This window comes from Cetorhinus maximus, chromosome 5 (assembly GCF_964194155.1).
Source record: "Cetorhinus maximus chromosome 5, sCetMax3.hap1.1, whole genome shotgun sequence".
NCBI lineage: Eukaryota > Metazoa > Chordata > Chondrichthyes > Lamniformes > Cetorhinidae > Cetorhinus > Cetorhinus maximus.
In genome coordinates, this window is record NC_135883.1 from 81,468,130 (window position 1) to 81,495,299 (window position 27,170).

General features: G+C 42.7%; 1 protein-coding gene across 1 annotated transcript in view; it reads right to left on the minus strand.

The window, feature by feature from the left end:
* lama2 (laminin, alpha 2) overlaps positions 1-27,170 on the minus strand; it is a 582,487-nt gene that overhangs the window by 79,502 nt on the left and 475,815 nt on the right. The window contains exons 40-46 of the mRNA XM_078542125.1: positions 25,875-26,013; positions 20,747-20,849; positions 18,575-18,691; positions 18,022-18,204; positions 9,292-9,446; positions 9,053-9,196; positions 260-393 (exon numbers count right to left, since the gene is read on the minus strand). Of these exons, the coding sequence (XP_078398251.1) occupies positions 260-393; positions 9,053-9,196; positions 9,292-9,446; positions 18,022-18,204; positions 18,575-18,691; positions 20,747-20,849; positions 25,875-26,013 (975 nt within the window). The remainder of the gene's footprint in view (positions 1-259; positions 394-9,052; positions 9,197-9,291; positions 9,447-18,021; positions 18,205-18,574; positions 18,692-20,746; positions 20,850-25,874; positions 26,014-27,170) is intronic.

Below are 27,170 nucleotides of genomic sequence, written 5' to 3' on the forward strand. Positions count from 1 at the left end.
CTATACTGACCAACCACCTGGATATTTAAAACTCTGGTGAAAGAAAAACACCACTGTATAATTTGAAGAGCAGGTTTTATTAATATACGCCCTTGATGAAGGGGAGTTCTTGCCATCAGGAGTGGAACTTTGTAAAAAAAAATGTCTTGAAATGCCATAGTTCAGTGTAAATAAAAGAATGCCTATTCACGGTTGCATTCCAAATGATTTGAGAAACAGATTTAGTCAGAAGAAATAAATTCAGAAGCGTGAAACTTACCTAGAGGCTTCAATTCTGTACCAGTATTGGTCATTAATGATCAAGTCTGGATATTCAACGCGTCCAACACCAGATCCTACATCCCACAGGAAGTTGACTTTGCCTTTTCGCATCTCAATTGCTAAGAAGTCAGTCTGTTGAATAATAGTAAAATCAAAGTTGAAGGCTAATTTAGGAACCACACTAAAACTTTGATTAATTGTATTTCAGAGAAAGCAATATCTGTATTATGCAAAATCTTCAGACACAGCAATGCAAAGTGCAAAATGCTCCTTAAAACATATTGGCTACGGACATAGAATCATAGAATGGTTACAATGCAGAGAAAGCCATTCAACCCATTCTGTCCTTGCCAGTGCTCTGCAAGAGCCATCCAGCCAATGTCACTCCCCTGCCATTTCCCACAACCCTACAATTTTTTACTCTTCAGGTAATTATCCAATCTTTTGAAAGCCACAATTGAATCTGCCTCCACCACAATGCTGCTGGTTCAAAGCCAAATCAATTAAAAACTTCAGATTCTCTATCTATAACAAGCAATTTGGAAATCTCACTTAGTATACATGCTAACATTAAGTATTTAAATAGATAATTGATTCATCAATTAATATTCCACAATTCTTTTAACCCATTTGGTACTGATTTCTCTATTAAGTTTTAAAGAACATGTATTCACACATTCTTGGCTCAGCTGTAACACTCGACACTGAGTTAGAAGGTTGCAGGGTGAAGCTCCATTTGAAAGACTTAAGCATATAGTCTATGGTGGCACATCAGTGCAGTAATGAGGGAGTGTGGCACTGGCAGAAGTGCCATCTTTCATGAGATATAAAAGTGAGACCCATCTGTGCTCCCTGATGGACATAAAGGATTCCATGACTTTATTTGAAAAGGATTAGAGGAGTTCCCCTGATGTTCTGATCAACATTTGTCCCTCAGGCAAAATCAGTAAAAGGGAACTGACAATCATTGCTATTTGTAGGACCTTGCTGTGCATTAATTGGTTGTCGCACTTCTATATATTATCAGTGACTAAACTCCATAAGTATTTTATTTGCTGTGAAGCATTTTGGGATGCCCTGAGGATGTGAAAATATAAATACAAGCGTTTTCTTCATTCTTCCACCAATGAACTGTGCTCAAACAGAACAATAGTTTTGTGAATTGGTGGTACATGCTGTAATTCTAATCCCAACTCATACTCCACTGGCAGTGCAAAATGGCTGAATTGGCCTAAAGCCTATAGTATATTATTCCACACAGCTAATATTCTACAAATTTACTTTAAGTACTAGCATTAAGAGAACCCATGAAATTCCACAGCTCTTATTATTTTCATAGTACTCTCTAAATAAAATCTTAAAGCTGAAAACTTTTCACAAACTAGAGACTCTGAATGCTTAAAATGTATTGTTTCATGTGATATCCCTGTTGGACTATAGTAAACCACTATCTGTTATACCTGGCCTTTCTTAGGCATCTGACAGTTCTACATGAAAGACCACTGTGGGGATTTAGATTACAGGTCAGGTTTGGTAAGAAATTGGTTTAACAGACTGTAACTTCTGTTTGTTAATGCAACATAATAGTGATTTGTAAATATAGAGTACTTTATTTTTATTCGTTCGTGGGATGTGGGCATTGCTGGCTAGTATTTGTTGCCCATCCCTAATTGCCCTTGAGAACATGGTGGTAAATCAACTTCTTGAACCATTGCAGTCCACATGATGTAGGTACACCCACAGCACTGTGGAGGGAATTCCAGCGCTTTGACCAAGTGACAGTAAAGAAACAGTGATTTATTTCCAAGTCAGAATGGTATTCGACTTGAAGGGGAACTTGCAGGTACTGGCTTTCCCATTCTTCTGTTGTCCTTGTTCCTTTAGGTATTAGAGGCGGCGGGTTTAGAAGGTGCTGTGAAGGAGTCAGTGCAGCCAAGTGCTGCACTGCATCTTGCAGATAGTACACACTTGTAGTCACAGAGTGCCACTGGTGGAAGGAGTAAATGTTTAATCTGGTGAATGGGGTGCCAATCAAGCAGGTTGCCTTACCCTTGGTGCTGTTGAGCTTCTTGAGTGTTGTTGGAGTTGCACTCATCCAGGCAAGAGGAGAGTGTTCCATCACATTCTTGACTTGTGTCTTGTAGATGGTGGACAAGCACTGGGAGCCAGCAGGTAGTTAGTTACTTGCTGTAGGATCTGCAGCCTCTGATTAGCCCTTGTAACGATAGTATTTATTGTAGCAGGCCCAATAAAACTGCTGATGCTGTGTGATTAGTAGCCTGTTAGTGGTTGATAGAGTTCACTGTGAGGTTGGTACATGATAACTGTGGGTATGGTAGACTGTCATTGTGTGAATGATAGACTGTCACTAAGGTTGATAGAATAGTGATGAGACTGATTGCATTGACAGATGTACCAGCTTTCACTTCTCCTCTTGTTCATTACTAACGGGCTAACCAGAATGCGTCTGCTGAGACCAGATGATCTTTCGTAGCACTGGACCAATGACCCCAGGCAGGAAAGGAGTTAAGACAGAAGATGAATAAGATCAGCCATGATTGTATTGAATGGCGGACGAGGGTCAAAGGCTACTCATGCTCCTATTTTTTTATGTTCTTATGTACCCTAAACCTCTAATGGTGAACCTATGCAGTGTACTCTCAATGATCCTAATTTCTCCTAGATAACTGGACACCTAAAACTGTATTTAAACTGTACAAAACCATGACCTAACCCAGGATTTCTCAACAGGGAGTCTGCGACCCCCCCAGCACAGCGGCTCCCTGTCTCCACATTGAAGTGAATCTAAAGTCTAAATGCCAATCTTCAGCCAATTTGATTCACTCCACATGATATCAAGAAATGGCTGAAGGCACTGGATACTGCAAAGGCTATGGGCCCTGACAATATTCTGGCAATAGTACTGAAGATTTGTGCTCCAGAACTTGCCGTGCCCCTAGCCAAGCTGTTCCAGTGCAGCTACAACACTGGCATCTACCCGGCTATATGGAAAATTGCCACGGCATGTCCTGTACACAAAAAGCAGGACAAATCCAACCCGGCCAATTACAGCCCCATCAGTCAACTTTCCATCATCAGCAAAGTAGTGGAAGAGGTCATCAACAGTGCTATCAAATGGCACTTGCTTAGCAATAACCTGCTCACTGATGCCCAGTTTGGATTCCGCCAGGGCCACTCAGCCTTGATTACTTCATTACAGCCTTGGTTCAAACATGGGCAAAAGAGCTGAACTCCTGACATGAGATGAGAGTGACTGCCCTTGACATCAAGGCAGCATTTGACAGAGTGTGGCATCAAGGAGCCCTAGAAAACCTGGCGTCAATGGGAATCGGGGGGAAAACTCTCCACCAGTTGGAGTCAGATCTAGTGCAAAGGAAGATGGTTGACGTTGTTGGAGGTCAGCCATCTAAGCTCCAGGACATCATTGCAGGAATTCTTCAGGGTAGTGTTCTCGGCCCAACCATCTGCAGTTGCTTCATCAATGACCTTCCTTCCATCATAAGGTCAGAAGTGGGGGTGTTCACTGATGATTGTACAATGTTCAGCACCATTCGCGACTCCTCTTATACTGAAGCAGTCCATGTCCAAATGCAGAAAGACCTGGACAATATCCAGGCTTGGGCTAACAACTGGCAAGTAACATTTGCGCCACACAAGTGCCAGGCAATGACCATCTCCAACAAGAGAGAATCCAACCATAGTCTCTTGATGTTCAATGGCAAAACCATCACTGAATCCCCCACTATCAACATCCTGGGGGTTACCGTTGACCAGAAATTGAACTGGACCAGCCATATAAATACTGTGGCTACAAGAGCAGGTCAGAGGCTAGGAATTGTGCGACGGGTAACTCACCTCCTGACTCCACAAAGCCTGTCCACTATCTACGATCCCCACTTGTAGGAGCTGCACTCATCCAGGCAACACTCAAGAAGCTTAAAAACAAAAAGCTAAAAGCTACTGCGGATGCTGGAAATCCAAAACAAAAACAGAATTACCTGGAAAAACTCAGCAGGTCTGGCAGCATCGGCGGAGAAGAAATCAGTTAACGTTTCGAGCCTTCATGGCCCTTCGGCAGAACTGAAGAAGCTTGACACTGTCCAGGACAAAGCAGCCCATTTGATTGGCACCACATCTACAAACACTCACTCCCTCCACTACCAACGCACAGCAGCAGCAGTGTGTACCATCTACAAGCTGCACTGCAGGAATTCACCAAGGCTCCTTTGACAGCATCTTCCGAACCCACAACCACTACCGTCTAGAAGGACAGGTGCAGCAGGTAGATGTGAACGCCACCACCTGGAAGTTCCCCTCCAAGTCACTCACCATCCTGACTTAGAAATATATCACCGTTCCTTCACTGTCGCTGGGTCAAAATCCTGGAACTCTCTTCCTAACAGCACTGTGGGTGTAGCTACACCACATGGACTGCAGCGGTTCGAGAAGGCAGCTCACACCACCTTCTTAAGGGCAACTAAGGATGGGCAATAAATGCTGGCCCAGCCAGCGAAGCCCACATCCCATGAATGAATAATTTTTAAAAAGTAAAGTTAATGCCAACCCTGAAAACACCTAAAGTATCCATGTTTTACCTTTCAGCCTCAAGTCACCGATTGACACTAGTACGGTATCACTTCAGTCCCTGACCCCAAACACGCACAGGACATAAAGAACTGGAAACTGCTGGTCAATGGTCAGTCCTTGTGAAGTGTCCATAGTTGGCTTCAAACATAACTGCTTCAAATGAAATAAACCCAATGATACAAATATTACTAAAAACGCAGCAGTCGGCTTTCAAAGAAAGGATTGTACATTCATTCTAGGTGCTGAAGAAAATCCTGGTTGAAGACATTGCAATTTGACTGTTCAGTCCATAGATGGAGACAAACTCATTTTTAAAGTTGTCGTGCTAAATTTGGTAAGCTCAGCTTCTCAAAAAAATGAATTTGCTATAAATTGAACCATTTTAAAATTGTGCAGTTGGCTCTTTGCTCTCTCATCATATCCCTTTTTCTTTGCTTCAAATATTCATCTCGCTTTTCATTAAAAGATGCTATGATTTTTGTCTCAATAATTCCCTAATCCCAAAGCATTCCATGTTCCAACAATCCTCTGCCTATAGAATTGTCTCCCAACATCTCTCCTCTGTGCTAGAAATGGGAATTTTCAATTGACGACCCCTCATGACTGACTTCACAACCAGGGGATATAATCCTTTCCTGTTCAACCTTTCATAACCTTATATAATTTTAGAAACCTCTATTAAACCACTTCTTAGGTTTTTCCATTGTGGAATTATCACATGCCTCAGGTCATAATAATAGTTTCTCAACCTTTGAACTATCTTGGGGAATCTATGCGGTGTACTCTCAATGATCCTAATCTCTCTTATATAAGGGGACACTTAAAATTGTATTTGAACTGTGGCCTAGCCCGGGGGTTTTCAACTGGGGGGCTGCAGCTCCCTTGGCATAGTGGCTCTCTGTCTCCACATTGAAGAAAATGGGATGTAAATTTAATGACAAACCTGAAGATTATAATATCCAGAGTTTTACCTCCCAGCATCAAGTCACCGATCAACACTAGCAGAGTATCACTTTAGTCCCTAACTCCATCCACGCAGAGAACATGAAGAACCGGAACCTGCTGCTTAACCTCAGAGGCTCAGGGTACATAAGAACATAAAAAAACGGGAGTATGAGTAGACCAAACAGTCCCCAGACCCTCCTCCCCTATTCAATACGATCATGGCTGATCTTCTTCATCTTCTGTCTCAGCTCCACTTTCCTGCCCGGGGTCATTGGTCGAGTTCTATGTTGCCAAGATGACATCATCTTGTCTCAGCTTGATAGTAATGGACAAAAGGAGAAGTGAAAGCTGGCATGTCTGTCAACACCATCAGTCCCATCACTATTCTATCAACCTCAGCAACAGTCTATCAACCACGCAATGACAGCCGACCAACCTCACAGTGACAATCTACCAAGTTCACAGTGACAGTCGACCAGACTTAGTAACAGTTTACCAACCACACAGCAATAGTCTGCTAATCACACAGAACCTACACACCACACAGTGGTAGTCCACTAACCTCAAAGTGACAGTGTACCAACCTCGGTGACAGTCTACTAACCTCGAGAACAGTTCACAAGACTAAGCATAGCCAAGCCAGGATGAATATTAAGCATGAAATGTCTGTGTTTGTTGAAGATACCTCCACATTTGGCAGAAGTGTTGCTCAGCAGCAGCAACACATTTCACATTAGGTAAGCAAAATAAAAATAATAAATATTTTTATGTTTAACTGTATAACTTATTTTTATATAGTAAAAATACTGGTGCTACAGGGTTTTTATAATCTCAGAGTGGGGAGTCTCAGAAGCAAAAAGGTTGACAGGGATGATGGTGAAAGTGGTCACGAAAGTGGGACTTTGCTTAAAGTGCTTCCACTTCTCACTTGTTGCATCCATCCTCAGTAGCACCTGCAGAGGTCTGGGGGAAGCAGTCATTAGTGCGATATGTCACAGGCTTCAAAAGCCAGAGGACATCAGCCAAGAGCAACTCAACCATCAAAGGAAGAATTTGAGCAGCCACCTTGATCTCTACTAAAACCACAGGGATTTCACCAGGTAGGAGCACTAGGAAAATGAAGATTAAAGATTTATAATAAAAACAGAAAATGCTGGAAATCCTCGGAGGGCAGAATTTTATGTCCCGTGGGCAGGCGCGCACCCAACCTGTTTGGACGTAAAGTCACGCAAGAAGACATCAGGCGAACGTCCTGACATCATCACACGATATTTCGCTCGGCGGGCGTGTGCAAAAGTCGGAAGCGTGCCAGCCAACAGTTAAGAGGACAATTAAGCCCATTAACGGCGCAATTGACTCTGATTTTTCATGGTCCGTCCAACCTTACAGGAGGCGGATGGGTGAATAGCCCAGATGCACTTTGCATTTTTCATGAAACCTCATCCAAGGGAGGGATGAGGTTTCCATTATTAAATCAAAAAAAATAAAAATCTATGGACAGCATTTTTATCATGTATATGTTCAGGTGACTGATTGCGATGCTTGGATAATTGTTTTTCTGATTTTCAAAACTTTATTTCATGTTTTTTGGGTCAGCAGCTTTCTCAGCGCTCACTGGCACCCGCGGAAACGTCATTTCTTGCCCTCCTCCTGCTCCCACCCCGGCAGTGCTGAGCTTTCCAGCGTGTTTCACGCTGGCTGGCTTTAATTGGCCAGCCAGTGTGAAACCCTGGTCGGGGGCCGATCGTGGTCGACCATCCATTTCCCAGCCACTCCCAAGACCGCCGATCGCACCCGCCCGCCGAGCTGAAAATTCAGACCAGGAGGTATGGCAGCATCTGCAGGGAGAGAAACAGATTAATTTGGGGGCAGGGGGTGGGAGCAGACAGATCGCGCTGTCCCCAGGCCCCATACCCCACCCCCGGAAGCAAGGTCAGCATGGAGCCGACCCACTCCATGCCCACTTACCCTGCAGCCGTGCTGTGCTGCGGGCAGCTTAGACAAGGGCCGAGTGGGATTTCTGCCCCTCACTGGGGAGAAAGCCTTGCCCTCTGAAGCTGCCGGCTAATTGTTTGGCTAGCAGCTTCATCAGTCCCAGCAGCTGCAAGAGCATGTTAGTGGCTGCTGCCTGGACTGCAAGAGGAGAAGGAAGAAGGTCCATGGATCCCTGGAACCAGGTAAGTCCAGGGTCTTGGGCAGGGAGGGTTTGGGCAGGTCAGGGAGTGGGGTAGGAAGGAGATGGGTTTAAGGCTGCAGGCAGGTAGGAAGAAAGGGGGTATTCCATCTTAGGTGGGCCGCTCCGATCCGCAAAGGGTAGCGCCTGAAGATAGAACCCCGCATTCATTCCCGCCCTGTGAAGAGATTAATTTGAAAAATCGGGCTGCCCACTTCCACCCGTCTGCCAACGCCGAATGTTTTATGGCGTGGGCTGTGTATTATCAGGGTCAATTAGCTTGGTAGCAAGCCTAATTAACGCTTGATTACCTATTTAAATATGGCAAGTGGTTTGCCAATTTCAACACCCGCCCATCCCTTATATTATGGGGGGTGAGCTCAGGGGTGGGTGGGGAGGTGGTGGAGTGGGGACCTGCCCCATTTTACGTGCCCCTCCATCCCCACCCCTGTCAAAAACAGGCTGGGGCCAGGGGCGGGTGGGGGCATGTAAAATGCAGCCCAGAGTTAATGTTTCAAGTCAAGGACCTTTCTTCAGAACTGAATGAAGATGAAAATATAATAGGCTTTGAGAAAGTGAAATGGTGGGGGGAGAAAGAAGAACAAACACCTGACCAGCACTCTGGTAATACAGATCCTATTTGGAACCAGTGCTAAAATTGATGCCCATGCTACTCTTCTGCCACTGCTGTGAACTATGTTCCCATCCCCATAACACCCCAGGCACATGCTCTTCTACCCCGAAAAATCCGTGTCTCTAAGGGCAACTGCCTGAAATTCCAGTTTCTGCCACCCCTGCCCCCATCACCTGCAACTTTGACCACATCATGAGCGATATGGCTGAAACTCCAGATAAATATTCTATTAAACTGGCCTTGAGTTATCAAGCAAAATCAAGTCGTTCTTCATAGGTATGCAGGGCACTTGGAATGGCACCAGTGCTGCACACGCAGCACAAGATCTCGACTAGCAGCCCCAAAATTTTGTTAAATGTTAAAATTTACTTTCAAGGCAATAAAGTAAATGATATAAAAATCCAGAGTGAGCTCTGGAAAAGCATACTCACATATTTTGCACTACCGAGATAAAATAGTAGATTCTCAAGCTCTGACGTCTTCACATTCAGAACAATCGAATTGTAGGTGCCCTTTTTTATGTCAGGACGGTAAGTGCGGATACAATCACCACCAGATGAGACTGATACTTTTATCTAAAGTAAGTGGCAACAAATAGTTATTGAATGGAGAGTAGCAAAGTTAACAAAAATACTGAACTTATATTTGTCTTGTTGATCAGGTTACTCACGGAGTTGGCATGTTTACGGGCTTGATTTATAAGCTCTTTGATGTGAGAGATGTTCTTGCCCAGAGTGTCCTGAAGATTTTTGATAGGTTTTAGTTTATTCAGCAACTTATCTGTCTTGTCTTCCAATTCTTTAACTTTCATATCAGCATCAGCAACTTAATGTGATGAGAAAGAAATATAAATGTACAAATTATTGTTTCATCATTTTTTCAGAATTAAAACCTATGAAGTCACTTTGATACATCTTTTGTAAGAAAGGGGATTACTCATTATAATAGTATTCATCATTTCAAACTGAAGTTTGTGACACAAACTTACCCATGGATCTTATCAACTTCCGATCTGCAGATAAAGAATAATGGTACCTACAGAAGATGTCTAAAATCTGCTTAACATTAACTTATCTAAACTCTCAGAGACGTTCCCATCCCTAAACTGGACGCCACCTGGGTGAGTACAAAAGGTCGGTGCAGTATTTTGTTGAGCAATCTCCATCTGAAAAAATCTGTCCCATGCCTAGCCCTTTTCCTCACACCCAGCACTCAGTTCTTTGCAATTCTTTTTGGATCTACAAACAGTTACATTGTTGCTATAGTGAGAACATTGCTAAATGTGAAGGTTTTTGAGATATATAGCAACATGAAAAGCCATGATCCATTCCTATATTTAACATGAGTATTTTGGATTGGCTATGTAATTTTAAAATAGCACTGAGTTTTAATGATAGGAAACCTGCCACATTATTGCGATCTTTGTTGCTTCTGGAAACTTTCTGCTTTGTGTATTTGGTTTTCTTTGTGCACTTGTTGACGCACTCCTTAATGTTAACTGATTATACCAGGAATAAATCCCCAATCCTTAAAGCTTCTGGGCGGAGCTGAAGTTTAGAGCAATAGGAACTTCTGGTTTTTAGGTATAATTTTATGAACTCACTGATTCTCATCCACTGGGAGCATAGATTGGGGTTTTGGGCACAGGTGCCACAAGATTTTGCCATCCATTGAATTTAATGGATATGAAATCAAATTCTGAATATGATCCGCTGGCAGACAACAATCTCTGTTGGCAGCATAAATTTGCAAAAACTATCCTTGTGATGCTTGTATCTTCACTAGGGATCCAGAATAACGTGCAGACTACACTGGCATTGGGCAAAATGAGGAAACTGAAGTGATCCTGAGAACATTGAGTGCAAAACCACAAATGAAATGTTACATAACTTATAGACATCATACAAAGTGCAAAAATGGAGCTGATAATATACTTGAGGCAAATGGGGTGCAAAATGATAAACGTTTAAAGAAAATGATCAACAAATCCTCAATTTAGAAGTTCCTGCTACTAACATACATTTGAAGAAGACTAAAATGTAAATAAAATAGCTAATTCACTATGTTGGTTTGGATAACATGGTGAGTACAAATTTACCTCATTCCTAAATTTTCTCGAAACATCTGCAGTATTGGTTATTTTTACACTGTAAAGCTTCCAGGAAATTATGGATTGAGTTACACCATCTTTCACGCTGAATATTTCAGCGATAGAGTGGGATAAGCTGCGAGTACATCACTGGTCCCTGTATAAAAATGATTTACATATTCTATATGTTCAGTTATTACATTTCCTTTGTGAAGTATTTTGGTGAATTTTTGAAGTAATCAAGGTGAAGCATGTCAATAGAGGGAAGTTGAACATTTTCCACTTTAGCTCACCAGTGGTAACATCAAGCACTCCTAATTAAAATGAGCAACTGGGTAAAGCTCTTACTGTATTTCCGCAACAGACTGTCCCACACTTGATAGAATAACTTTGTAGTAATTATGGTTTTATTTAGTGTGTAATGTACCTTTAAGAATAATACTTGCTAAGGAAGATCACATAATCTGTAGTAACCAATAAGAGAGTAGCGCAGGCTACCTCAGCTGGGTAGAGATAGAGTTGGAGTTGAGAGCACACGCGTAGTTGCTGATGAGTATATTGTAAATAAACTTAATGTTTCCACCCAAGAAGTGTCTGCAGATCAACTCTACCAACAGTAGTATCAACCCGACCACCCTTACAACAAACTGGCAATGAGGATAAAACAGGATTGAGCAGGAAAAATCAAGTTAGAAAGAAATCGGCACCGTACCTCACCCAGCAAGCTCTGTTAGAATTGAAGAGGTTATTCTCTCTTAAAATGCCACAATTTAGGAGAACTGATCCTTTTGAACCAGCCACAGACGTTTGGTCTCTTTACATAGAACACTTCATGCTCTTTTTTCAAGCGAACAAGATTATGGGGGAAAGAGAAGAGGTGAACGATCCTCTTGAGTACTTGTCAGTGCAAAACCTACAGTCTGATTTGAAATTTGACAACACCCAGTGCCCCAGATTCGAAGAATTTTGATGAATTGGTGGACCTCGTGAAGGGTAATTTTCAACCAAAGCCCTTAGTCACGATGCAGAGGTACAGGTTTAATTCGCGAAATAGAGCCCCGGGTGAGCCAACTGCATGATGCGTGGCAAAGTTGAAGCAGCTAATGGAACATTGTGAGTTTGGTGCAACTCTAAATGACATAATCAGGGATCATTTAGTGTGTGGTGTGAATGAGGACACTATTTATAAAGGTTATTGTCCGAAGTGAATTTGGATTTCAAGAAGGTGCTAGAGATAGCGCTAGCCATGAAAAGTGCAGTCAGAGATTCAAAAGCAATACAGGGTGCGTAAAATGGCGCTGTCCTCCACATCAGGTAGGAAACCCCAGCCGAAAAGGGTGCGAAAATGCAAGGCTCTGCTGAGAAGCAGGAAACAGCCCCCGCTGGCCGAAGAATAAAGAAAAATAACTTAGCAGCGAAAGAATAATTTTAATAGAGGTGGAAATAAGCAGTGTTTTAGCAATTGGTAGTTTAAAAAAAAATCGAATGCTATTATTGTCACAGAAATGGACATATGATGAGGCAATGCAAGGAAAGATTCAAGCAGACTTGTTAACAAAAGAAGCCCAATGAAATCTACAACGTAGAAGAGCCTGAAACAACAAATTCATACATTTACTCGTTGTTTAATCTGAAAGTTAGAAAGACAGAACCAACATTTGCCACAATGAAAGTAAAGGCAAACCTGTTAGAATGGGAGTGGATATGGCAGCTTCCACTACAGTAATTGGGGAACACGCCTTCAGATATCTGAATAATGGTGACCATCAATTAAGTTTGGAAGAAGCAACTGCCAAACTCAAAACATATATGGGTGGAGATATTCAAGTAAAAGGCATAAGCAGAGTAACTGTCCATTATAAGACCATGAGCAGAATTTTTTCCACGTTGGGCAGGCTCGGCAGGAGCGGGAGGGGGCGGCCTCAGAGCTCTGCACCGCCATTTTACGCGGGTGGGCCAATTAAGGCCCGCCCAGTGTAATACGCGAGCAGTAGCGCTGAGCGCTACCTATGAGGGGAGGGGGACGAGGGAGAGTCGGGCCCAGTGCTCTTTCACATGCATGAGCGCGAAAGAGTGCTTCAATCTCCCTGAGGCATGGAACTGCCTCAGGGAGATTGAAGCGATTATTAAAAAAATAAATAAAAACAACAAAAAATTTAATGAAACATGTCCCCTTATGTGACTGTGTCACATGAGATGGGACATGTTTTTATTTTTCATTGAAACTTCTTATTTAAATTGTAAAAGCTTTAGGAAACCTCATCCCGCTCGTGGATGAGGTTTCCTAAAAAATATAAAGGCTGCTTGGCCTTTTCGCCTGCCCGCCAACCGTAATGTTGGACGGACGGCGTGAAGTTGAACTTAATTACTTCATTAATGGCCTTAATATACCTTGTAAATATCAGTGGGCACACAGCCAACTCCGGCGCTGGCCCACTGGACAAAAGATCACGAGACAGCGCAATGGCATCGGGACGTATGCCCGATGTCATTTTACGTCCAAATTGGATCCAAAATTGGCTTAGTAGCAGGAGGAAGAGGCTAAAGGTCAAAGGTTGTTTTTGTGATTGGAAGCCTGTGATGAGCGGTGCACCACAGGGATCGGTGCTGGAACCCTTGCTGTTTGTAGTGTACATTAATGATTTAGACGTGAATATAGGAGGTATAATCAGTAAGTTTGCGGATGACACAAAAGTTGGTGGTGTCGTAAATAGTGAAGAGGAAAGCCTTAGATTACAGGATGATATAGATGGGCTAGTAAGATGGGCAGAGCAGTGGCAAATGGAATTTAATCCTGAGAAGTATAAGATGATACATTTTGGGAGGACTAACACGGCAAGGGAATACAGAATGAATGGTAGGACCCTAGGAAGTACAAAGGATCAAAGGAACCTTGGTGTACATAGATCCCTGAGGCAGCAGCACAGGTAGATAAGGTGGTTAAGAAGGCATATGGAATACTTGCCTTTATTAGCCGAGGTATAAAATACAAGAGCAGGGAGGTTATGTTGGAGCTGTATAAAACACTAGTTAGGTCACAGCTGGGGTACTGCGTGCAGTTCCGGTCGCCACACTATAGGAAGGATGAGATTGCACTGGAGATGGTGCAAAGGAGATTCACCAGGATGTTGCCTGGGCTGGAGTGTTTCGGCTATGAAGAGAGACTCGATAGGCTAGGATCATTTTCCTTAGAGCAGAGAAGGCTGAGGGGTACCTGATAGAATTATACAAAATTATGAGGGGCATAGATAGGGTAGATATGAAGAAACCTTTCCCCTTAGCAGAGGGGTCAATAACCAGGGGCATAGATTTAAGGTAAGGGGCAGGAGGTTTAGAGGGGATTTGAGGAAAGATTTTTTCACCCAGAGGGTGGTTGGAATTTGGAACGTGCTGCCTGAGGGGGTGATAGAGGCAGGAACCCTCACAACATTTAAGAAGTATTTAGATGAGCACTTGAAACACCATTGCACACAGGGCAATGTGCCAAGTGCTGGAAAATGAGGTTAAAATAGATAGGTGCTTGATGGCTGGCACGGATATGATGGGCCGAAAGGCCTGTTTCTGTGCTGTATGACTCTATGATTCTGTGACTCAACAACTTGAAGAAATGCAGGCTGTCTTAAGCCAAAACATGGAATAACAGCAGAAGAAACTTGAAGAGACCCTGCTAGATGGCAGAGTTCAAGACGAGGTGAGCAACCTTCTCAGGAAAAAAGAAAACCTTTTAAAAGACCTTCACACACTACAAGGTTCCCTCAGGTCAAAGTTTGTACCTCTGGAAAAGTATGAAGAGAAACAGAAAGAATTCAGCACTTCTCTGAACAAACTGAATAATGAGTTGGCAGAGAAGACACAACAATGCTCAATTTTCCAGGAAGCAGCCAACAAATACAAAAAAAAAGAGATGGAAGAGTTGAAGAATCAGCTAAATGAAGCCAAAGAGGCTTTAGAAGCAAAATTCGCAGAATTTTCCAAGAATCAGGCAGATAATGAAATTTTGGGAGACTCAGCCACCGAGCTCAGGCAAGTTGAGCTGGTTTCTGAGAGAAGTCTCGCCAATAGTGAAGTCAAAAAGAAGACTGAAATTAAAGTCTGTGCTAGAAAGAAGAAGAGTTGAGTACATGGAAAGAAGACACAGAAATACTAATCGGGCTTTAATTCCGGCAGCATACGAACACACTTTCGAACTTAGGCCTAGCAATCAAATCACAAATGCTGTTGCCCTTAGTTGTTTGCCTTTACAAGAAAATGATGAACACGTCCCAGTTCCAAAGGAACTTGTTTTGTTATTACATTTTATAGTAAGTCACCAGTATGTCCTCGGCAGATCAGAGACTGGATAAGTCAGGACCCAGTTCTATTTCAAGTACGAGAAAAAGTGCTGCATGGTTGGTCACAGGAGCCCGTATCTGATGAAATGAAACCGTACTTTAACAGAAGACATGAAATAACCAGCCAGGATGGTATCTTAATGTGGGGAGCACAAGTGATAGTTCCTCCAAAGGCAAGGGAGCCACTTTTAATTGAACTAAATAGTGCCCATCCAGGAATTTCACGAATGAAGACTATAGCACGCAGCTATCTATGGTGGCCTGGGATGGATGGCGAAATAGAAAGTTTAGTAATCACTGTATGCAATGTCAGCAACTGCAAAAGTTGCCACTGACAGTTCTATTATACCCATGGGAGTGGCCAGGTAGACTCTGGGTGCGGTTACACATTGACTATGTTGGACCTTTCCTGGGAATAATGTTTCTGCTCATTGTCGAAGACCATTCAAAATGGTTGGACATATATGAGGTGAAGTCATCAACATCAGCTTCTACAATTGAGAAGCTATGTCAAAGTTTTGTCATTCATGGACCACCAGAAGCAGTCATTTCCGATAACAGCACGGAATTTACCAGTGCTGAGTTTCAACAGTTTATCAGCCTCAACAGTATCACTCATGTAAAAACTGCACCGTACCACCCTTTCTCAAATGGACTGGCCGAAAGGGCAGTTCAAACTTTCAAGGCAGGCATAAAAAAGCTAACTGGTGATTCCTTGGCAACCAAGCTAGCGTGCTTTCTTTTTCATTACAGGACTACCCCTCACACAACAACAGGTGTCACACCCGTGAAGTTATTGTTGAAACACCGTCTCAGCACAAGATTGAACTTAATAATGCTGAATTTAGAGAGGAAGGTGGAAAGGAGTCAGAGAAGCCAGAAAACCAGGCACCACTGGCATAGTCGCGAGAAGAAATTTACCTTGGGAGAGCTAGTATAAGCGAAGAACTTCGGAGAAGGACCAAAGTGGATGAAATAACTGCAGTGGCTGGGCCTCTATCTTACCACGTGGAGGTGGAAGACCGGATCATTCGTAAACATGTGGACCATTTAAGGAAGGGAAAGACAATTTACTAAGTTTTGGTTCCACTAGTGACCATGACCGGGTCTGCGTTTCCTGTTGAGGATACTCAACCAAGAACAGACGTTTCTGATGTTCCTGTAAGAGAGTTGAGGATACAGAACTGCAAGTTTCCACCAAACCACCTGATGTTCAGGCAACACCGGAAAAGGAGGTACCTGACAAAGAATCTGAAGTTGTGGAGCTGCAACATATTACACGTTTCAGGAAACCACCTGAACTTGTAAATTCCTTACCCAGTGTAAATATTATGTTGTACTTGTAAATATATGTATAGCCAAGCTAAAGGGGGAGGAATGTAGTCATTATGGGCAGAATTTTGCCCTCGTCAGGCAGGCTCGGGAGTGGTTGCAAAGCCGACCGCCGCCCAGGATTGGCCCCGACATGGGTTTCATGCTGGCTGGCCAATTAATGGCCAGCTAGCGTAAAATGCATGCTGCAGCGTTTAGCACTGCCGGGGTGGGGGTAGGAGCAACACGAGTGCAGTAGAAGCTGCCTCAGGAAGCTGAAGAATTTTTAAAATAAAAAATAAATAATGTAAAAATATTAATCACATGTCCCCTCATGTGACTCTGTCACATGAGCAGGGACATGCTGGAAATCAGTTTGAAAATTTTTATTTTTTAAAATCACTGAATGAAACCTCATCCCGTCTGTGGATGAGGTTTCGCAAAAAATCCAAAGGCCGCTTGGCCTTTTCACTTGCCCTCCAACTGTAAGGTCCGACAGGCAGCAAAAAATTACATTTAAGTAGAACTTTAATGGCCTTAATAGGCCTGTTAACTGTTGCCAGGCGCACTGCCAACTCCCGCACACGCCCACCGACCGAAATATCGCCCGACTGCACAATGACATCGGGACGTACGACCGATGTCATCACGCGTCATTTTACGCTCGTTCAGGTCGGGCACGCACCCACCCAATGAGTGCAATATTCTGCCCTCTGGTTTTATTTAGTGTGTGATGTACCTTTAAAAATAATACTTGCTAAGGAAGATCACATGATCTGAAGCAACCAATAGAAGAGTAGTGTGGGCTACCTCATCTTTCACGCTAAATATTTCAGCAATGGAGTGAGATAAGCTCCAAGTAAGTTCCTGGTCCCTATATAAAAATGAATTACATATTCCATATGCTCAGTTATTACATTTCTTTTGTGAAGTACTTTGGTGAATTTAAGTAATCAAGGTGAAACATGTCAATCAAGGGAAATTGAACATTTTCCACTTTAGCTCACCAATGGTAACATTAAGCACTCCTAATTAAAATGAGCTACTGGATAAAGCTCTTGCTATATTGCCGCCACAGACTATCCCATACTTGATAGAATAACTCTGTAGTAATTATGGCTTTATTTAGTGTGTAATGTACCTTTAAGAATAACACTTGTTAAGGAAGATCACATGATCTGTAATAACCAATAGGGGAGTAGCGCAGGCTACCTCAGCAGAGTAGAGATAGAGTTGGAGTTGAAAGCATGTGTGTAGTTGCTGCTGAGTATATTATATATAAACTTAATGTTTCCACCCAAGAAATGTCTGCAGATCAACTCTATCAACAATAGTTGCAACTCAGCCACCCTTACAACAAACTCCTGCTTCATTTGTACAAGATAGGCAGTTTCCAAATAAATCGTCTATGTTGCCTTTCTGATTGAGACTGTCAGCTTAATGCTAATGTAAGAGCAGAATTGTATTTTGGAATTTTCTCAGTGGGAATTAAGTTGAGATTCCTCAAATTCATTCTACTTAAGACTTCTCAAATTATCAGCCACATTAAGCACTATACTTGAAGAGAAATTACTTTGATTTTTGATGTCAGTAAGATGAAGTAGATTAACTGTGATAATTGTACATCTTTTGATCACACAAAGATATGGCAAGTATAACTAGAACTTACTCGTTTTAGCTGGTGTGTTAATGGCAGCATTTGCTTTAGCAACGTCATCTGTGAGCTTGCTGCAGTTGTCCTGCAATCCAAGTAGATTCTGGTTCAGATCTTTTATTTCTGCCAGCACTGCATTTGCAGTATCATTTGCTTGTTTAGCTTTATCTTTAGCTGCTTGTATCTTTGTGCTTGCATCTATTGTGTGGAAGAAATGTACACATTACTTAGTTGCAACTATTCACATGACATGACAGTATAAAAAATAGGTGAGTATTCACTTCACTATATAGTTAACATTAAACAGAAAGGAGGCATTATACAGCTGATTTTCTGAGTTTGTGTTGCCAATGGAAGTCCACTGGAGACACAGGCCAAAAATTGAGTACTTTTCCCACTGATTTTATACCCATTCAATAGGCTATAGCACAGAATCAAAGGAGAATCTCTGAATAATTTATGTTAGCAGATGAGACTTACAAACAATGATAACAGAATGTGACCAATTTTATCCTAAAAAAAAGCAACATTGTAGAAATATAAAGAGCCACATATTAGAAAGACTTACCTTTGGGAATGGCGTGGAATTTTGCAAGGCTATCATTTAAGGCTTTTAGCAAGTCTTTGTTTTTTGCAGTACCATCGTTTAGCCTATTTTGTAAGTTATTCAAGTTATCTCCTTTTTCTGAAAGGCAACAATAAAAATTTCAAGAGATGGCATCTATGACATATATTTCTTAAAGTGAATAACTTATTTGTTTGTACATTTCTAATCACCTGTGTTGAATTCTGCTGTTTCTTTTATGCTTTTGAATTATCCAAGCTATGGTTTAGTGGGTGGATGCACCATGTGATTTTGTGATGAGCCATATGAATCAGGGCAATCATCATTTCATGTGTAATCCACACTTAGTTTGATGATCTCACCTGTAGTTGGCAATGAAGGTGCTTCAATTGGCTTCAATGTCATTTAGCTAAGAAATTGAAAAATCAAAGTGTTCCCACTTCTGATCACAATTCATTAACTTACACTTCAAAGTGTTCAACTCTGGGCATTGAGTGAGGATGAGGTTGGGATAGGACAGAATTGAGCTGGACTGAACCCCAACATAGTCAGCCTACCAACAGCCACTGTGTGGACTCTTAAATTAAGTGTGGTCATTTGAACAGGGTATTACATGTGACTGCTGGCACCATTACCACAGAATCCATCAGTACATCTGGGAGAGTGTAGAAAAATAAGAACTAACTCACCAGGAAGCAAAGTTGACAGAGATGTCAACTTGCTCATTAGTTGAAAGACATATAAATGAAAAAAGTAAACTATTAACAAATTACAGGCTAGATATGTTGTGTTTTAAGGACAAGGACCATTGCATACTCTTCATGAATTAATCAGTTTGATTCTTCTGTCTATAATTCGTGCAAAAAGTTGTTGATCACATGAGATAATGTTCAGTACCAGAAATGGTAGTCAGCCTATCATATCAGTTATTAAATTTTACCAGGATGCTATAGACATTCTACAAATTTAAACTTGACATAGTCTATGTTTTAAAATAGCATCTTATAAGAACAAGCAGTATAAGTAATTTTGCATTATAGACTGCTAGAGGAAATAATGATTGGCATTACTAAATCAGTAATTTTTATTCAAACATTTCTCTTAAGTCCAAAGCCCCCTCCTGTGAATAAATCTCCATTTCCTATGAAGCATAGTGTGCATTCATATGCTTAACATCTGTTAATGTAGCAAAACTATGGATTAAACAGAAACCCTTGTTACTGCAGTTAGCTCATTAGATAAGGAGTAGCATAGAAAGATTGTAGATCTAGAGACAACAGCCATAAAGGCTCTTCAAACACATCAGTAGTAAGAGGAAAACGAAACAAAGAAAAAGCTTCAGTAATGGACAGCAATGCTGCAATCTCAATACTCATCATTTTAAACTATGAATATCCAGTTTATCTGGAAGGATAAAGCGAATATAATTAAATGGCTGGAAATGATGGGAAATCATGCACATCACATTATCACATCATTGTACATCAATTTGCATGCATCCATGTACAGACTGGCAGGGTGCACTCTGCATCAGGCCACAATATGATTGGGAAATTGTAAAAGGATCAATCAGGGCACAGAACTTGCATTATATGTCTGGATCCAATTTTCTGATAGGGATTGGGAATGCTTTGTGCTCTAAGAAATGGCCATTCCTGATCAGAAATCTACCCCAGTATATAGACAGGTCCAGGGATTTCCTGGGGGGGGAGGGGGGGGGGGGGTGCTGGGGGGAGGTGCTGCAGTGCTGATCTATTGGGTGTTGGCTACAAATCTATTTTTCACCTGACTGAAAATTTATTATATCCATTAACAGAACTAAACTAGCACATAATCAAAAGGTTTTTCTAGTGCTATCACCCAGCTTGGCAGTTAACTATTATATAGCATATATAATGCTAGCCAGTCATCTTTTGTGTGAAGGAAACCAGTACATTATGAAATGTGCAATCCCCAGGTCTTTGAACAATCCGGATTTTAACCCTAGAGGTACTGCAACAAAAAGACAACAAAATAACATAAATATTCCTTTTCATAAATGGAGCTTTAAACAGCCTTGTTTCGTTATGTTTTGATTAGATACTGAGCCCTAAGCTTTTTGGACTATTAAGCTACTCAGTTATTTTTTTACTTACAAATGGCACTTTATGAGTATAGATCCATCCCTTATCTTACCTTTTACATCTGCTCCCAATCGTTTGGCCTCATTCAACTGTCTAAAGCTTCTTTGTAGTGAACTCTTTGCAGTTTCCTTCAAAGATCCATCTGGACCAGATGCCTGATTAAAGAAGCATAAAGCATGGAAAAGTATTATTACTTATACAGTAAATATTTACATTATTATGACAAAGCCACTGCCTAACAATGTCTCAGGGTGATTTTGTCAGAGCAAAATCCCGAGGCACTTGAAAAAAAGTTACTATTTTCAACTATGTGTAAGCATACCTTTGAGTAGATCACTCAAGCAACAGGTCTCCATGGTCATGCATAACTAAAATCAATCTCTCTTCCTAGAAGTGTCTCAGGGCTAATTTTACAATGGCGTGCCAACAGTGGGTCCCACACCCAGAGGTCAGAGGCGATCTGATTTCTGGGTTTGCCATTGTTGCGTGCCCAACAAAACGCTAATTGCTGCCATTAGTGGCAAGGGAGTGGTGACGAACAGTCATCCTGCCCAATGCGTTCCGGAAGGTGGGAGGTCAGCTCTGAAGCTCAAGGCCGTGACCTGGAACCTAGTCACGGCCAGCCCTTTAAAGGGCCCCCTGTCAGCGGTCAGTTTCAGGTGAGCCCTCAAAACATGCTGGAGGAGAACAAAGTTTTGAGTAGTGCGGACCTTTGTCCTTTTCAGTGTATCCAGCCAAGTAAATTTTAATTAGTGCTTATGCCTGTCAGGCATCTGCAGCCTCACAGTAACCCAGATTTTAATACATCAGCAAGGTTACCAGCTTTAGACATTGAGTAGTTATACATTGATTGTATCTTTTCATGCATAGATGTTTGCACCATCGGAGTAAGGAGAGAGGTGCTGCAGAAGAGGAGGAACCACTAGCAGTTGCATGCTGCATGGGAGGAGTTGGCCCAGGAGGTCTGGAGTGTTGACGTACTCAGGAGGAGCTGGTCACAATGCCATAAAAGATTCAATGACCTCGCAAGGTCAGCAAGGATGAGCATGGCATCAGTATGTGCAAAATGTGTCCAGTACGAGACAGACGTAGAGAGAGAATGCAGTAAGTGTTCAAGATTATCAGCTCATCCACAGTTGCATGTTTGCAAAGGTGCACAGCTGTCCTGAACCATGCCATGGATAATTCCAGCCAGTCATTAATTTTAAAGCAAAATACTGAGGATGCTGGAAATCTGAAATAAAAGCAGAACATGCTGGTAGAAGTCAGCACGTCTGGCATTGTCTGAGGAGACAGAAACAGAGTTAACCATTTCAAATGCCGATGACTCTTCTTCAGAGCTCTGAAGAAGAGTCATATGGATTCAAAACATTAACTCCGTTTCTCTCACCACAGGTGACACCAGACCTTCTGACTTCTACCAGCATTTTCTGATTTTAACGCAGTTATTCATTTGAATGGCGGATGGTTGGCATGATGACATTCTGATACCTGAGCATAGGTTTCAGCCAGCCATGCGCTGATCTGATAATGGTTTTGAGACACGACATGTGACCAGTTGAGATTGTTGACGCCAACTCCATATCAAATCTTTTCAGGAGAAGCGAGCCAGGAACATTTGTGAGCACTCCCGCACAGGTGGGGGAATGGCAAGACTGTAGATCCTTAAATAATTTGAGGAACAAGTGCTATCCCTTGTAGACAATTAGAGTTCCAAGAGTATAGGCAGTGGTGAGATTGGAGGGGAGCCTGGTTCTGGTGAGATGGCAGAAGTATCACACTGGGTGATAAGATGAGATGGTCAGTGTGGTTTAAAGCTGCAATAGAAAAATGCACCGTGTTGGCTGCTGGGATTGCGCACTCTGGACCCTTGACAATCATCATGAGCAGAGGATTCACATCATCTTTCATGGATTCATTGTTACCGTGGAGCTCATTGGTGCATGCCTGGTCGTGAAAAGGTGTATGTGAGCAAAGGTTAGGCGTAATGTGTTATGTAACGTGATAACCAATTACCCACCCCACCTTAATTAGTTATATTTGTTACAGGAGACAATTCAGTAACTTCCCTCCACCTCCGAGGAGGAGGAACCCTTAGTGGGTACACTGTCACACCCTCTCTCGGCACCTAGCACCATCGCAGATACCGGCACATTGGCAGGGTATAGCGTGTTGGTAAGGGGTCATGCGCACACTGGTGAGGGCACTTCACATTCGCACGTGCTGCTGCCGGAGAGTTTGGTGGAGAAGGCCCTGGGCAGTCAGAGGAGTGCACGGGGTGATACAGAGCCTGATTCCGAGTCAGATGATGAGCCTCTGGAGTCTTCCCTAAAGTGGCAGATGCTGGATTTGCAGTGCGAGGTCTGTGAAAATATGGCTGGCATACCAGAGGGGTTGTGTGTTCTGGCCCAGGCTGTGGAGGTGTCCATCCAGGCCATGAGAGCTGCGATCACCCACTCTTCAGAGTGCCAAACCTCAACCGTGGACAGACTGGCGACTGTCCTGGAGAGGCAAACCAAGCACATTGCAGATGTGATTGTCAGGATGTGCTCTGACCTCCACGCCATTGCTCTGGCTGAGGCAGGGGTTCGGGCCCAGGGTGACGGTGAACTGGGAGCTTGGTCACCCACCCGGCTCCTGGATCCTCACCGGTTGGCAGGGAGGACAAACCAGTACTTGTGTTGGGGGATGAGCAGCTGCTACCTCCATCTGTGAGTTCCTCTCATGGCACTTGTGAGGGGGCAACATCTCCTCCGTCCAACAGCTGTTGACACAGGCCTCAACCAATGCCATGGCAACTGAAGACTCACATGTAGCTGCACAACAGTCTCCTAAAGTGGCCAGCACCTCAAGGCCTAAGCTGTGCAGAGGATGCCCGCCGAAGTCATCCAGGTCAAGGACAGTGGCAGATCAGACGCCTCTGTCCAATGCAGCCACAAGCAAGGGGGGAAGCATTGCACCAGAGTACACATCAACGTTTTTGTCCATATTCACAGTAGTCACTAATAGGGGCACATGGGTGAGAACTGCCAATAACAGTGTATTTTGTTTGTTAATCCTTGTGATTAAACTCCAAAGTCACACTTCCTCAGGCTTGTGTTCTTTATCATAGCTGCAGAAGGTGTGACTAGTGTCTGTAGGGAAGCTTGGGTTTCAAAATTTGAGGGATAGCTGGAGCACATGTGCATTCTTGTGGGTGAGTGGAGAAGTATGGCATGTAAGGGCTTCAGGAGTTTGCTTATTGTGAGTGGTCTTCTGCCCACTCAATTTGCCAATCAAACAAAATCTCTCCTATCTTGTACTTTACCTCATTTATGACCATGCACTGGGTGATTTTTATAACTACTGAGTTAGTGCATTCCAATGAAATTGCATGCCACTTTAACATGTTATTTAGCTACAGCAGTTACCACAGATTTGCTGCTTTAATTGCTTTACCCACAGCTGGGGTGGAATTTTACAGCCCTGTTGTGGCAGGGATGGGGCTAGAAAATGCGGCGAGCCATTCAAAAGTCCACTGACCTCAGCGGAACTGGGAGGGGGCATAAAATTCCACCCCTGTACTTGAAAAGGAGTGATCTGGAGGGCTATGGGGCAAGAGCAGCAGAATGGATGTGAATGGATGTTTTCTTCAAAAAGTCCACACAGGCATCATAGAATCACAGAATAGTTAGTGTAGAAGGGGGCCATTCAGCCCATGAGCCAAATGGATTCCCTCGGTCCTGTATGAAATATATATTAATGATTTAGATGAGGGAATTAAATGTAATATCTCCAAATTTGCAGATGACACAAAGCTGGTTGGGAGGGTGAGCTGTGAGGAGGATGCAGAGATGCTTCAGTGTGATTTGGACAAGCTGAGTGAGTGGGTAAATGCATGGCAGATGCCGTATAACGTGGATAAATGTGAGGTTATCCATTTTGGTAGCAAAAACAGGAAGGCAGATTATTATCTGAATGGCTATAAATTAAGAGAGGGGAATGTGCAACAAGACCTGTGTGTCCTTGTACACCAGTCACTGAAGCTAAGCATGCAGGTGTAGCAGGCGGTAAAGAAGGCAAATGGTATGTTGGCCTTCATAGTCAGAGGATTCAAGTACAGGAACAGGGATGTCTTGCTGCAATTGTACAGGGCCTTGGTGAGACCACACCTGGAATATAGTGTACAGTTTTGGTCTCCTTATCTGAGGAAGGATGTTCTTGCTATAGAGGGAGTGCAGCAAAGGTTTACCAGACTGATCCCTGGGATGGCAGGACTGACATATGAAGAGAGATTGAGTTGATTAGGATTATATTCGCTGGAGTTCAGAAGAATGAGGGGGAATCTCATAGAAACCTATAAAATTCTAACAGGACTAGACAGGGTAGATGCAGGAAGGATGTTCCCGATGGTGGGGGAGTCCAGAACCAGGGGTCACAGTCTGAGGATATGGGGTAGACCATTTAGGACTGAGATGAGGAGAAATTTCTTCACCCAGAGAGTGGTGAGCCTGTGGAATTTGTTACCACAGAAAGTAGTTGAGACCAAAACATTGTATGCTTTCAAGAAGGAGTTAGATATAGCTCTTGGGGCGAAAGGGATCAAAGGGTATGGGGAGAAAGCGGGAGCAGGCTATTGAGTTGGATGATCAGCCATGATCATAATGAATGGCGGAGCAGGCTCGAAGGGCCAAACGGCCTACTCCTGCTCCTAGTTTCTATGTTTCTATGATTCTATGATCCCACCAGCTGCTTTCCTGTTGATATTCTCCCAATAGCTGTTTCTCACTGCTATTGCATCATGCATTCACCCTTTGGCTGAATATGGTTCTTCTCACCCCTTTGACTGTATACAGCTGCTCTTGGTCCCTATGATACTCTAAACTAGAGCCCATGCCTGTCCCATGACGCTGGCTGTGTCTTGTTGTTCCAACAGGAAAAGGCCATTCAGCCCCTTGAGCCTCCTCCACCATTCAACTAAAATATGACTGACCTGTGCCTCAACTGTTAAAGTTTTGCAAAGCTCGGAACATGGCGTCCCATTTCTGTTGGGCTAATGTATTTTATTTGTTTTGATTAATTTCATGAATCAGTCGAGTAATGAGGAAATGAATGAGTATAAACGGGTACATATTCGTACAATACAGCAATAATCAGAATTCATGTAACACTTAGAGTCACGAGACACCCTTTCTCCTTACCAGCCTCACAGCTTGATTGGCTGTATCCTTGGCTTCTTTTGCCACTTTTTCAGCTTCATCAATTTTATCTTTGATATTTGTATAAGCTTTGAAGGCTGCAGTTGCATTAAAGGACAGATTCTTGGCTTCAGCAAGGATGCTGTTTTGTAGGAAAAAATAAATGTGTAAATAACAATAACCAAAAACAAATATAACTTTGAACGTTTTTATGCTTGCAAGTATTTTAAGAAGATTTTGAACATTTTCTTTTAAGGGAGGTGTTCCCTCTAATGAATTAGCTGTATCTGATTTGATTTGCTTTTTCTTCTTTGCAAGGAAAGACGACATAGTTCTACAGCAAAGATGATGAGGCAGTTGGTGTGCTCCCAGGCCACCACCTGTGCCATTCCTCGACGGCTACCTGTAAGTACCTCTCTGGCAGAGATAGCCCTGAAATAAGATCCCAAATCTGCTTGGCTATGATAGGGAGTTCAGCAACTGGGAGCTCCAATAAGTATCTCTGTAACTCCATGGTGCTATACAACAATGTCAAATGCAGAAAATACTGTAAATGCACAGGAAGTCTATCTGAAAAGAGGGAAGTCAATGTTAACATTTTAGGCAAAGACTCTTCTTTAGAACTTCAGTTCTGGTGAAAGGTCTCTAACAGGATTATTAAGCTGCATTTTCTCCTTTTTGATGCTGTTGGACCCTCTGAGATAGCTTCCCACTTCGGTTCTATCAATGTCCGTTAGCAGCACATGTCTTAAGTTTGGGTATAATCTGGAAAGAACTTAATTTCTGTCATTTACCAATGATTAGAAAATCATGTACAATGTCTGTCTGAATTTCAGTTCTGTACCATCAGTGGTTAAAGCTCCATTGATACTCTGAAAATTATGCCTATTATACATTTTCAGCACTTCTTGTTTTATTTTAATATCTAATAATATATGTTTGAAACAGTCTCCATATTCTTTGAAAATAATTGTTAAATAATATAATGTTCTTTTCCTTGAGTTCTTAGGACTGTGAGGACTTAATCATCTTACACGGTTTCTTGGGGCTGTATCTTCTGGTCAGCAAGCGGGGGGGTGAGGCCTGCTCGCCGACGCGTAAAATGATGTAGGGTGACATTAGACATGCGTCCCGACGTCACCCCCGTCATTTAGATTTTCAGTTCGACGGGCGCACAGCCGAATCGGCTGCATGCCTGCCGAACTGTTGAAGGCCTATTGAGGCCATTAAAAAAGTAATTAAAGTGATTAATGGACCTGCCCATCCAACCTTAAGGTTGGCGGGCAGGCAAAGAGCCCA